The sequence below is a fragment of the Bos taurus genome, chromosome 20, assembly GCF_002263795.3.
Source record: "Bos taurus isolate L1 Dominette 01449 registration number 42190680 breed Hereford chromosome 20, ARS-UCD2.0, whole genome shotgun sequence".
In the NCBI taxonomy this organism is placed as follows: Eukaryota; Metazoa; Chordata; class Mammalia; order Artiodactyla; family Bovidae; genus Bos; species Bos taurus.
The window spans coordinates 66,449,513-66,461,536 of NC_037347.1; the positions used below are offsets into that span (position 1 = coordinate 66,449,513).

The window sequence follows — 12,024 nt, forward strand, 5'->3', positions numbered from 1 at the left end:
ACAGGGCCCACGACACCGGCCCGACAGCGCCGAGCTCCATGCACAATGGCTCTGGGGCATCGGGCCAGAGGCCTCGGGCCGAGGCCAGCGCTCAGTAACTCAAGGGAGTGAGAATTTTCATAAATTTCCTTATACGTTCTAATCGTAAGCTACATTTTAAGCCACACTATGATTTTCTGTGGTTTCAAATGCGCTATTTTGAAGTCGTATAGTGTTGACTCGAGAGAGAAAAGTGGAACAAAGGATTCTGATGGGAAGTTAAGCGCCATGGACATCGGCTTGTCAGAAACTACACACAAAGAGCATCAATAAATGGCTCTAGCTCATCCTGTCACCTAGCCCGGGACAGGGCTCACTCTCCCGTGGCCAGCCTGCAACCTCACTGGATTCTGAGTTCATGAACCAATGACAACATGATCACTGGCTGTCCGGCCTTGGACAAGGCAAGAACGAAGCCTGCAGAAGGCAGCCCGCCCCCGCCTTGAAAGGAAAAGGCACACACACAGCCACCACCTGGTTTCCCAAGTTTATTAAAAATCAAAGAATAGAAAAACTTCACATAAAAATATGTCAATTTTAGCTTCCACATTGTTGTCCACGCACAAAAAAAATCGAAACATGATATATCTTGTTGCCAGCCCGTGGCGTGTGGCCACAGGGAGCCAGGCCAATTCATCCGCTCACTGTGACAGGCTGGAGCCTGGCGCCCAGGCCTGGGGCTCTGTCCTGGGGCCACTGGCGGTGCTCCTGCATCCCCGCCGCGTTTCTTGAGTGGGGGGTTACAGTCAATATTGCTAATGCGTAGAGATTAGTACAGGCCTACGTATCAGTTTTTATAAATATTTCTTTATCAATAGGTTCACAATTTAAATATCTTTAAATATTTTTGATAACCTTGGATCATCACGAACCGCAGACAAACTGTGCTACTTGGCTCGGGAGCCCCCCAGGGAGCCCGCAGGCACGTCAGCCCCTCTCCACACCAGTGGGCCAGGCCCGCCTTTCGGGGGCCACAGACACGGCGGGGTGTGTAGCGCTCGGAGCCCTCGAGAACGCCCCGCTCCTGCACGCCACCGGGGTCATGGCAGTAAGCTTCTCATCCCGCTTCTCGCTAGTGGACTTCAAAGACCATCCCAACTGTAGTGTAGCAGGGTCAGAACCCCGTCTTAAAAATGGGAACCGGATGACCCAGGAGAGGCGCCCACCTCCCGGGACACCCGCGGCACTCGGGAAACTCAGGGTGAGGCAGGGTGGCTGTGCCGGTGTTCGGGATGGGTAACAGAGACAGTGGTTGTCGTGGCAGAACACACTTGCAGAGGATGCTTCTTGGGTTGGGCGCCGGCCACTCCGGCCCGACACTGGGCTGTGCTCTCCAGCGATGTGTTAAAAACCCCCCACGGCGCGCCAAGCAGCTCAAGTACTTCTCCTATAGTTGCTCTTAACAGAACGAATGCATACCGCTACAGATTCCACAACGGAATCAACAGAACTCCTTTCTCCACATTCCTAAAACTGGGTACCATTGTCTGTGATGACACTCGCCAGACCCATTATGACAGGCTGTGTGACTAAAAACTGAAGCGTTTCACAGTTCACGCTTGAGATCTTATCACGTGACGACCTTTTCTCCCTGTAGAAAGTTATACTCTGGCACTTTAAATGCTGGGTCTGTTGTCTACAGTTTAAAAGAACCAAACCCAAAACATTAAAACTCCGAGGTCAGAACAGGACCACAGACAGGCCGGACGGCAGAGCCGACAGGCAGCTGGTCAGAATGTTTAGGAGCTGAAGCCCTGGGGGAGCAGGGACTCGGCTCCTTCACCACAGGCTGAGAGGCCTCACGTCTGACCTGAAGACGGAACATAAAAATTACCCAAGCCCCTCATTCGTGGTGTTCACAACAACGCTCATCAGACATCCAGCCGACACGATGAACCCAACTTAGAAAATGCAACTCGGGAAAGGATCTAAGCTTGTTTAAAAAAATTCCCTCCTCCCTTCAATATAACTTATGTGAAAATATGAAATTAAATAAAAAATATCTGAGTTATTGCACAAATCATAAGTTTTCAATATTTACATAGAAAAACAGTTCTGAAATTTGAAACAAAACGTGAGGGCAGTAAAACAATGATGATCTCCCAACAAATAATGGGGTTCGCTCTCCGCTGCTCCAACAACGTGAAATGAAAGTACCCAACCCGCAGGGCAGGCATGGTGCCGAGAGGCGCCCCAACCCCGCGCGGCCCCCGGTTCCTGCAGACCTGCTCCGGCCTTGAAGGAGGCGCCTGGGAGGCAGCAGACAGCATCCACGTCTAATAAGGCTTCACAGACGACACAGGGAGCTGCTCTTGAGGACGTGACCACCACACGGGGACATGCAGCGTGGCCGGCCGGGGCTGGTCTCCGGTCCCGGGGCCCCGCGGCCGCCCGGCTGCAGTCTGCGGGCAGGCCGGGCGGCACCGCCGGGAGCATCACCTGCTGAGGCTGACAGGCAGGCTGTCCCTCGTGTGCGTGTGTTTCTTCCTCCTCCAGCCGGTACGGTTGTACTGGTGGTGGCCCCGGTTGCCCACAGGAGGCCGCACGCCGCCAGTACCCACCGAGCTGTAGCTGCCGCCTTGGCCGTGGCTGTGGGAGCCCTTCATGGACAGCTTCATGCCGCTGTGCTGCTGAGGGGACCGAGAGGGACGCGGCTCGAGGCCGGCCTGGACTGACCCCCACCCGCAGCCCCACTTCCCCCGCGGGCCAAGAGCCTGGACCCCGGCCATGGCTCTTCCCGACATCCCAGCCTTTTTCCTGAACTGCATTTCTAACGTGTAGGGACGACTTAGAGGGCCCCAGGGCAGTGGACCCAGGGCCCCGGGCACCAGAAAGCCCGGCCCAGTCCAGGGCGCCTGCAGCAAGACCAGGGGCAGTGCAGTGGTGAGGGGGCGACACCGTGGGCAGCGTCATCGTTCCTGCTTCATCATTTGCTTCCTGAAAACCAAAGTTCCTACCGTGGAAATTAACAAAAAATGGAAAATATTCTTTACTTCGAACTTAACTTTTATGCTAACAAATTCAATGAATTAAACTACACTAAACTTTAAAATAATTTAACGCTTTGCTTGTCACAGGGAAAGCAAATACGAAGCTGAATGATCAAGCTGCCCCTTGAGAACAAAGAGCATGTGTGGACCCCCTCTGTGGAAAAGGTGCTCAGTGCGGGCCGACCGCCAGCCTGCGGGGGACCAGCCCTGGGCACTGGGGCCATACCTTGTGATACAGGTGGGGGCTGGAGAGCGGGTTGGGGGACGCAGAAGGGATGGCCGGGGAGGACACGTGGTGGACGGCCTTCAGCGCCGGAGCAGCTTCGATGCCCGCCTGTCTACAGGGCACAGGGGCCACGCCGAGCGTCGGGGGCGGGATAGTAAACCTGGTCTGGGGGAGAGGACGAGACAGCATGAGTGCCCACGCAACACCGCTCTTACCAGGAGCCCCGAGAAGGGCCCCACTCACAACTGGTTCCTCAGTCTGTGACTGCAACCTCACATCTGGCTCCTCAGTCTGTGTGACTACAACCTCACAACAGGCTCCTCAGTGGGTCTGAATGCAACCTCACAACAGGCTCCTCAGTCTGTCTCTGACTACAAACTTACAACAAACTCCACAGTCTATGTCTGACTACAACCTCACAACAGGCTCCTCAGTGGGTGTGACTGCAACCTCACATCTGGCTCCTCAGTCTGTGTGACTACAACCTCACAACAGGCTCCTCAGTGGGTCTGACTACAAACTTACAACAAACTCCACAGTCTATGTCTGACTACAACCTCACAACAGGCCCCTCAGTCTCCGTCTGACTGCGTCACAACAGGCTCCTCAGTGGGTCTGACTACAACCTCACAACAGGCTCCTCAGTGGGTCTGACTACAACCTCACAACAGGCTCCTCAGTGGGTCTGACTACAACCTCACAACAGGCTCCTCAGTGGGTCTGACTACAAACTTACAACAAACTCCACAGTCTATGTCTGACTACAACCTCACAACAGGCTCCTCAGTGGGTCTGACTGCAACCTCACATCTGGCTCCTCAGTCTGTGTGACTACAACCTCACAACAGGCTCCTCAGTGGGTCTGACTGCAACCTCACAACAGGCTCCTCAGTCTGTCTCTGACTACAAACTTACAACAAACTCCACAGTCTATGTCTGACTACAACCTCACAACAGGCCCCTCAGTCTCCGTCTGACTGCGTCACAACAGGCTCCTCAGTGGGTCTGACTACAACCTCACAACAGGCTCCTCAGTCTGACTACACCATAATAGGCTCCTAAGTAGCTCTGACTCAGTCTATGTCTGCCTACCACCTCACAACAGTCTGTTCTGAAGCACAATGACAACATGAAGGATGTCCAGTCACCCAAGCCATAAGGTTTTGGTGACCATAAAATTCAAGAGAACTACAATTATCAGAGAAACTGTCCCTTGAGTCTTGGGGTAGCGCCCTGGGTCAAGCGGGGTAAGATGCCCCAGGCCAGCTGGAGTGAAGGCCTGCAGATGGGACGACCCCCACCTCCGCTCCCCTCCCATTTCTGCAGCACCTTCCCATCAGGGCAGAGGTGCTGGCTCGGGAGCCCCTCCCCTGCTTTTCCAGACCCTCTCTGCTCTCATCTTAGAACTGTCCGCATTAGTCCCCGAGACCTCAGGAGGGTGGCTGTGGCCTCCTGGGCAACAGCTGTGGCAGGAGCTGGCCTCAGGGATGGCACCCCTTCCTCACGTTTCCTCCCACCCAGGGCCTCTCTTCAGTGGGAGCTCTGTGCCCCCAGGGGCGCAGAGAAGAACCCATTCCTAGGGTCTCTGACAGCTCTGTGCCCTGGCTGTTCAGTCTCCACTGCATCCTGATCTGGGAGACTTCAACACGAGTGAGGCACTCAAGAGACCATGCACGTGAGGGTTTGCAAGTGGGATTTCCCTCAGTCACTTCCCCCACTGGAAGTGACATTTGCAGTTTGGCGATAAAATGATAAAGTGAGCTTTTTGTCTTAAACCTTAAATGACAACTTCCCGGGTTGCCCAGTGGCTCAGACTCCACGCTCCCAAGGTTGGGGGCCCAGGTTTAATCCCTGGTCAGGGAGCTAGATCCCACATGTCACAACTAAGACCCAGGGCAGCCAAGTAAAATAAATAAATATTTTGCTTTTTAAAAAAAAATCCCTTGAGTGGCCTTAGCTTTTGCCTATCTGTACAGGTGACAGACAGGACCAGAGGCAGCACATGGTCCTGACGCCACCCGGGAGGTGCACGAGCAGCACCTGCACACGGCTCTCGAGGGAGCTGGGCCCGAGCAGAGGCCAGCCCCAAGTCTGCCTGTGGCGGCCCTCGCCCACATGCGGGCACTGCCTCCGCGGCCCTCGCCCACGTGCGGGCACTGCCTCCTCGTCCACACTGCAGGCACTGCCTCTGTGGTTCTTGCTTGCTAATATACCAGTGAAAGATTCTGGGGGCTCTGCTGATGGCCATCACTGTGCGTCCCGCGCCTGCTGCCTCCGCACCCCCCTAGCCTGGGGTGTGTCCTGAGAACACCCTACCTACAAGGGGAGCCCAGCATCACAGAGAGACGTGGGGACACGTGGGCATACCCATCACCTTCTGCTCAGATCACAACTGCTTGTGAAAGCCGACTCTACTTCAGAAGTGCATTAATGTGATGAGTTTCATACACATAGAGTTGATGTATATTTGGAAAGTAACTACAAATCTAAAACATCAAAAATTACCTCTAAAAACTACCTTTTTAAAACACCCGGGTTCTAAAAACAACACGGGTATACTAATTTTGTCTAAATTTTTTGAAAAAGAACATACTACAATGGAAAAAATTCTATAAATAGTATGTAGTGAATGACGCGGAGAAGTCAAAGCTGGTATCAAATCTGAGTAAGAGTGCAAACAATGACATTCTTTGAGGAAATCGAGGACCGTGTCCTTCTCAGCCGAGGGACGGCACCAGGGGCCCTCTGAGCACGAGCCCAGGACAGCGGCCTCATGCTGAACGCCAGCATCACTTGCAGAAAGACCACGTGGACCTTGTCAAGCAGCAGCTCTGGGCCCACCCAGAGTCCCCTGGTGCAAACACAGCATATGGTGAAGCTCAAGAACACGGACTTCTGCGGGACAACAGGACTCACATTCTATCAACCCACCAAGGATGAGAACGGCCTACAGGACAGACATATCTGTTCCAAGAACGTCGAAGGTTCTCTCTCTAATCTAACACTGTCAGTCAGGCCTACAGCGCACAGCACCTTGGACCTGGTCCCAGGCCGTCACTGGGAAGAGCCCAGCCAGCCGCATACCTGCGTGTTCGTTGTCATGACCAGTGTCCTGGACGTGGTGGACTGAGGTTTGCCACTCGCCATGGGCAGGGCGGCGGGCAGGCTGGCCAGCAGGGGGGTGGGCGCCTGGAGGCTGAACTGGTACACGCTGGGCGTGGTGCAGGGCGGCGTGTCTGAGTCCTGGGGGGACAAGAGGAGGGCTGCACCCGAGGCTCGTGCCCCTCAGAGCGACAGGAGTGGCCACAGGCAAGACCCAGGGCGTCCCAGAATGCGGGCGCCCCCCCCCCACCCCCACCCAGGGCTCCTCCCGGTCAGGTCAAAACTGAAGAACATCATGGAATTGCAGCTGAAACACCCCGACTGCTGGTCTTATCTCCCCATAAGTTTGTACACCACGACCCCCAGGAGCCCCCCAGCTCAAAGGACGCCACTCACGATGTCGCTGCCAGAGAGCGAGGACACGGAGGAGGCGGACGAGCCGGATGACCGGAGCTGTGGGCCAGGCAGGGGCAGGGGCAGGCGCGGGCCCAAGGGAGGCTCGGGGTCTCGTCGAGGAGGCTGGTCCCCCTCGCAGGTGCCCATCCGCTCTGCGGTCTTCACCCTGTTGTCTGTGGGAGGAAGGTGGAGCCGTCACGCTCCTCAGCCCGCGGCCCCACTATGCCTCTGACGCTGCGCGTGAGGCTGACAAAGCCAGCTCCTGATTTCACTTCACGTCAATTAATTTTTTAAGTTACACTTCAGCCACTGGAGTGCACTCAACTATGTTCGAAACAACACGGTGTGCAGCCCCACCTGTGAGTTACAGAGCCTGGCCCTGAGGCGCTTCAGGTGTGAACACGCACCGCTCGCGGAGGACACGGCACCAGAGACCCACAGCTTTGGGCGCTGACTACCCGTTCAGATGACAGTATGCTGAGCACTCAGTTGAATAAAACAGACTACTAAAAATAATTTCACCTGCTTTCTTCCACTTACAATGCAGTTCCTGGGAACTTCAGAACTTCCATGTGTGCACAGCACTGGCCTAAACCTTACAGCTTTAAACTCTTACAGGAAACAAGCTGCTTTCTTAGTGTGAATGGTTTGTTACTAAAAGACAGACACTGCTGCGCGAGCGCGTCAGGACGTGCAGAGCCGCGGGAGGGGGCCTCTCACCGGGGTCTGGTGCCGCGTGGACCCTGCCGCCCCACTTCTCCTTGATCCATGTCCGGTAGTCGATCACCTCCTGAGTCACCTTGATGATCCTCCCTAAGGTGCTGTGGAAGGGCAAAGGCAAGCGGGCGTGAGTGCCGCACAGAGCATGCCGTGGAGCCGACTGTCCTATCCAATAGCCACTTTACATCCTAACACGGAACTCTGCTAAGGGAAAGCTGGGGCAAGCTAAGGTAATCTTACGGCTGACTTCTGTTGTTTGAATCCAAACCTACACGGAACGTAAAAAGTGGGGGCAGGGAAGCACAAGTCCTGGAACCTCCATCTGTCCACAAAGGACTGCTGAAGTCCCCACCAGGTAGGGAAGCCGGCCCCAGCCCCAGTGACCACAGGGGCCCCATTCCCACCACACGGGGGACACAGAGTGCCCAGAACAGGCCCAAAGCTTTGCCCGCAGACACCCAGGGGACAGAAGCCACAGAGCCCTGTGCCCCCACCACCGAGCTGGCCTCAGAGTCTGCGTCCTCCATAACCTCTGAGGACGGCGTACTGGCCCAGCTTCAGCAATCTCCTATGACAGTCATCGCCCCTGCCTCTCACTTCCCCTCAGCTTGTCCCTCCATCCCAGCCCCACCTCCACGGGCGCGTAATCTGCGGTTAGGAAGAAACACTTCTCACCAGTAAAAGTGCACACCGGAAAAGTGAGCGCCCAAAACAGGGGCACAAAGGACCGGTGTGCAGGGAGGGGGGTGGGGGCAGGACGCGTCCCTCAGGGCCGACCGGTGTGCAGGGAGGGGCCTGGGGGCCGGACGCATCCCTCAGGGCCGGACACCCACCTCTTGAGGGCAGCCGGAAAAAAAGCATCACACTCTACAGCTTTAAAAGCCAGAAATGACCTCCCCAAAAACTAATACCCTGGGAAAATCCTAGCTCTCTAAATGAAAACCTTTCACCTCTTGACCGCCATGACCACCCTGAGCCCCTGAAAGGCCTTCCTTTCCCAGCATTCTCAGGTTCTCCTGAAACAGGGCGGCAAACTCCGTGGAGGCAAACGACGGGGGCCGCGGCCCCAGGACGGGGTACCTTTCGGAGTCTCTGTTGGGGTAGGACCGAGCGAGCGGCGACACGGCGTGGCTGAGGACGATGTAGGCGTAGTCGAACACCTGCTTCACCTGCATGGCCCCGTAGGAGCTCCGGCCCACGTCGTTCCCTGAGAAGAGACAGCCAGCGTCAGAGGTGCGGCTTCTCACATTTGCAGACAGCAAATAAAATGAAGCGCACTGAAGTCATTAAGGGAGTCCAGGTAAGGAGCGAACGTTGCTGGAACAGCAGACTTTCCAAGTTCAATTTACATGTAACTCATTCCTCAAGTTCAGGTGGGGGTGTTTTTCTTAGGAAACATATCCTTGAGCACCAACATTTTCTCTTTTCCAGGTTTAATCATGTAGCCGGTCAGTAACTGTGTGAGTTTTCCTATTTCAATTACATTTCAGCAAACGCTGAAGACAAAGGAACTGCTGGCCACTTAGCTGACCAAACGCAGACACACCAGGGCTGGAGGCCTGTCCTGGGGGAGGGAAACGCACCGCTGAGGAAGCGCCACACAGACCACGCGACCACAGAGGAGAGTCTTTCAGAAGACAAGAAATTAATGTCATACCCCAGGAGCCACGAAACAAAAACCATAAATCTGAGGGTGTTGAAAAACATATACAGGAGCTAAACATTAAAACAATACCAAATATAATGCAAGAGACAAAAGGCTTCCCAAGTGGCGTGAGTGCTAAAGTACCTGTCAGCCAATAAAGGAGATGAAAGAGATGCAGGTTTGATCCCTGGGTCGGGAAGATCCCCTGGAGGAGGACATGGCAACCCACTCCAGTATTCTTGCCTGGAGAACCCCATGGACAGAGGGGCCTGGCAGGTTACAGTCCATGGGGTCAGAAGGAGTCAGACACGACTAAAGTGACTTAGCACACACGCACACACACAAATAATAAAAAATACCAAATACAGGTGCAAGAGACAGAAGTACAACATGTCAACAAAGAAAGACTTCCCTGACCGCAGAGGACCTTACAAAACCAGGGAGGACAGTGCAGCGGACGGACGGACAAAGCGCCTGAGCTCACACAAAACACCACGCAGGGGCTCTACACCCGGAGCATACCATCTCACCACCCAGCCTGTCGCCTGCTGCCTCTGACTTTATCACCCACAAAGAGCAGCGTGTCACCCAATAACCCCCCACAGACACCTGTGGGACTGACAAGTAACCATGCGTTTCACCTCACCCATCATTAAAGAAAGTACAGGAAGTGAAAATGGACATGCCTGGCCTTATCAGGTGGGCAAAGATTTCAAAGACGGCCAGCAAAGGTGCGGGAAACGCACCTTAACCTGGGCTCTGCAAGGAGCCAGTCTTACACCGGAATCTCCCTCTGCGCACAGAAGAGGACTCTCGGGTTTACCGTTAAGTAAAACCGAAAGCGGCAAAGTTGTCTGTGTTATGTGATGCCAACTGCTCCAGTATGCTTGCCTGGAGAATCCCATGAACAGAGGAGCTTGGTGGGCTACAGTCCATAGGGTCACAAAGAATCAAACAGGACTGAGCACACACGTCCAATCAATAACGAGGCAATATTCGATGTTAATATCCACACAGGGAAAATATGAGAAGAGCGTGCAAAGGGGAGGGGATTATGGCACACTTCACTTTTCTATGTGACAAGCTTCTGGGAAACAGATGCTTTATGACAGACAGGTAATACATTTCTATTCAGAAAAAACAGAATTTTTTTTCTTAATTCACACTTTCTACATTACTCTGATTACAGAAAGCAAACTAAGTTGCAACTTTAGAGTAAGTTATTTAGAAGTATTAACAAGGAATTCTGACGTGCCAGCCCTGACCCCAGTAGTACAGCAGGACTCTACACGAGATCCAGTGACTGCCCGTGGCTGGGCGCCTGTGAATGCTTCCTGGCTGGCATCAGCGGCCAGAGCACAGTGCCTGCAGATGGGGGCCCGCGCAGAGCAAGGGTCCTTACCAGGCAGCAGGGGGTCCTCAATGCACAGCATCGACGGTCTGTACCCGCTGGTCATGGCTTTCATGATCTCCTCTTTGGCGATATAGGCACCTCCTTCTTTTATTCTAATACCAGTTTTCAAGTAATTAAAATTTCTTCCATAGAGTTCAAAAAATTCCACAAGCAGCATCCCGAGGTTCTCATCTGCTCTCCGGGCGTCAATTCTCGGATGCAGCTGTGAAAGCGAGGCCCCCCGGTTTGTGTGGATTCTGGACACTGCAGACACTGCACACGCAGTGAGCTCAGACGGCTGGCCCAGGATGCAGTCAGGGGCCCTCGTCCACCCACCACCATCACCACCACCGGCAGCCAGGAGGCATCACCGGAGCCTGGAGAGCTTGTCAACCAAGGGTGTTCAAGAGAAAAAAGATCTGCTCATCTGAATTTTTAAATTATACTCCAATTCTTTGAAATTCAGAAGCCACACATTGCTACACAGACATCTGATTAACCCCAAATTCCCAAACAGTGGTAGGTGAGTGGACCATATTCTGTACAATTCAGAGTCACCTAGATGGTGGAGGCAAATTTATAGATTCTAGTATTAATTCCGTTATTTTGAAATGCAACCAGCAGGGGGCAGTGTGAGCCTGAAAAGCATCACTGCTCAGAATCAAAGGCCTAACTGAACGGTCACCAGCTCTGTGCCAGCATTTACGGCAAACTCGCCTCACTGGCCGGCACACAGCTTAGCCTCAGCCTCAGCTCCACTCCACCTGTCCCTGCAGCAGCTAATGGATTTATTCTGAAGCTGAGCCCCTGTCTACTGACCTTCCTGAGTGTCATTAAAAGGCTCAGGAATCTGAGTGCACGGCCCACTGTGACGGCCTCGAGCTGTGAATTTCAACAAGTTAAACCGAACATTCAGCTTGCTGGTCCTACCAGTGCCCCGCGGGCGCATGCGGCCAGCCCACTGGACCCAGCAAACAGCACCACCCGCGCTACTGGACAGTGACGGTCGGGAAGAGGACCGTCGGGTCCAAGTCCCGGCAGAAGCACGGCAGCTGAAAGCGCTCAGAGTGCAGCGGCCGTGGCGCAAGCGCGGCTCCTAGGCTGCAGGCGTGTCCGGGCTCAGGAGCCCTCACGCAGGCTCAGCGCCGTGGTCCTGCTGCTCTCTGGCCTTCTCCCTCCTGTTTCCCCGCCTGAGCGCTACCCAGGCCAAGCAAGTGAGCCATGACCTCCGTGAGCCCCGGCATGGATCAGACGTCTCAGTGGGCACAGCGCAGAGGTGGGAAGGGCTGGGCACCAAGGGGGTGGAGCTGACAGTGGCCGCCCTGCCCAGACCCGGGTGGCCTGCGCAGGGTCACTGAGCCGGGCACCCGGCATCACGAGAGTGAGCAGTGGTCACACTACAAGGCTGCCGGGACAGTTCAGGTAAGCGGGAGGAAATAACTTAAGGACACAGCTCATGCTTAGTTCTAAAAAGAAAAAAAAAAAAAAAAGGTCCGACACCTCGGGCAGAAGG

The 12,024-nt window shown here is 54.5% G+C and overlaps 1 protein-coding gene across 2 annotated transcripts in view; it reads right to left on the reverse strand.

Annotated features, from left to right (window-relative positions):
• Positions 1-509: 509 nt before the first annotated feature.
• The window catches only part of TENT4A (terminal nucleotidyltransferase 4A), a 41,902-nt gene continuing 30,387 nt past the window's right edge, over positions 510-12,024 (reverse strand). Inside the window, 7 exon segments of one of the 2 annotated variants that reach the window (NM_001160157.1) lie at positions 510-2,666; positions 3,256-3,420; positions 6,340-6,498; positions 6,754-6,926; positions 7,474-7,574; positions 8,554-8,680; positions 10,521-10,734. In NM_001160157.1, the coding sequence (NP_001153629.1) occupies positions 2,475-2,666; positions 3,256-3,420; positions 6,340-6,498; positions 6,754-6,926; positions 7,474-7,574; positions 8,554-8,680; positions 10,521-10,734 (1,131 nt within the window). In that variant the 3' untranslated portion in view covers positions 510-2,474. 2 annotated transcript variants of the gene reach the window in all.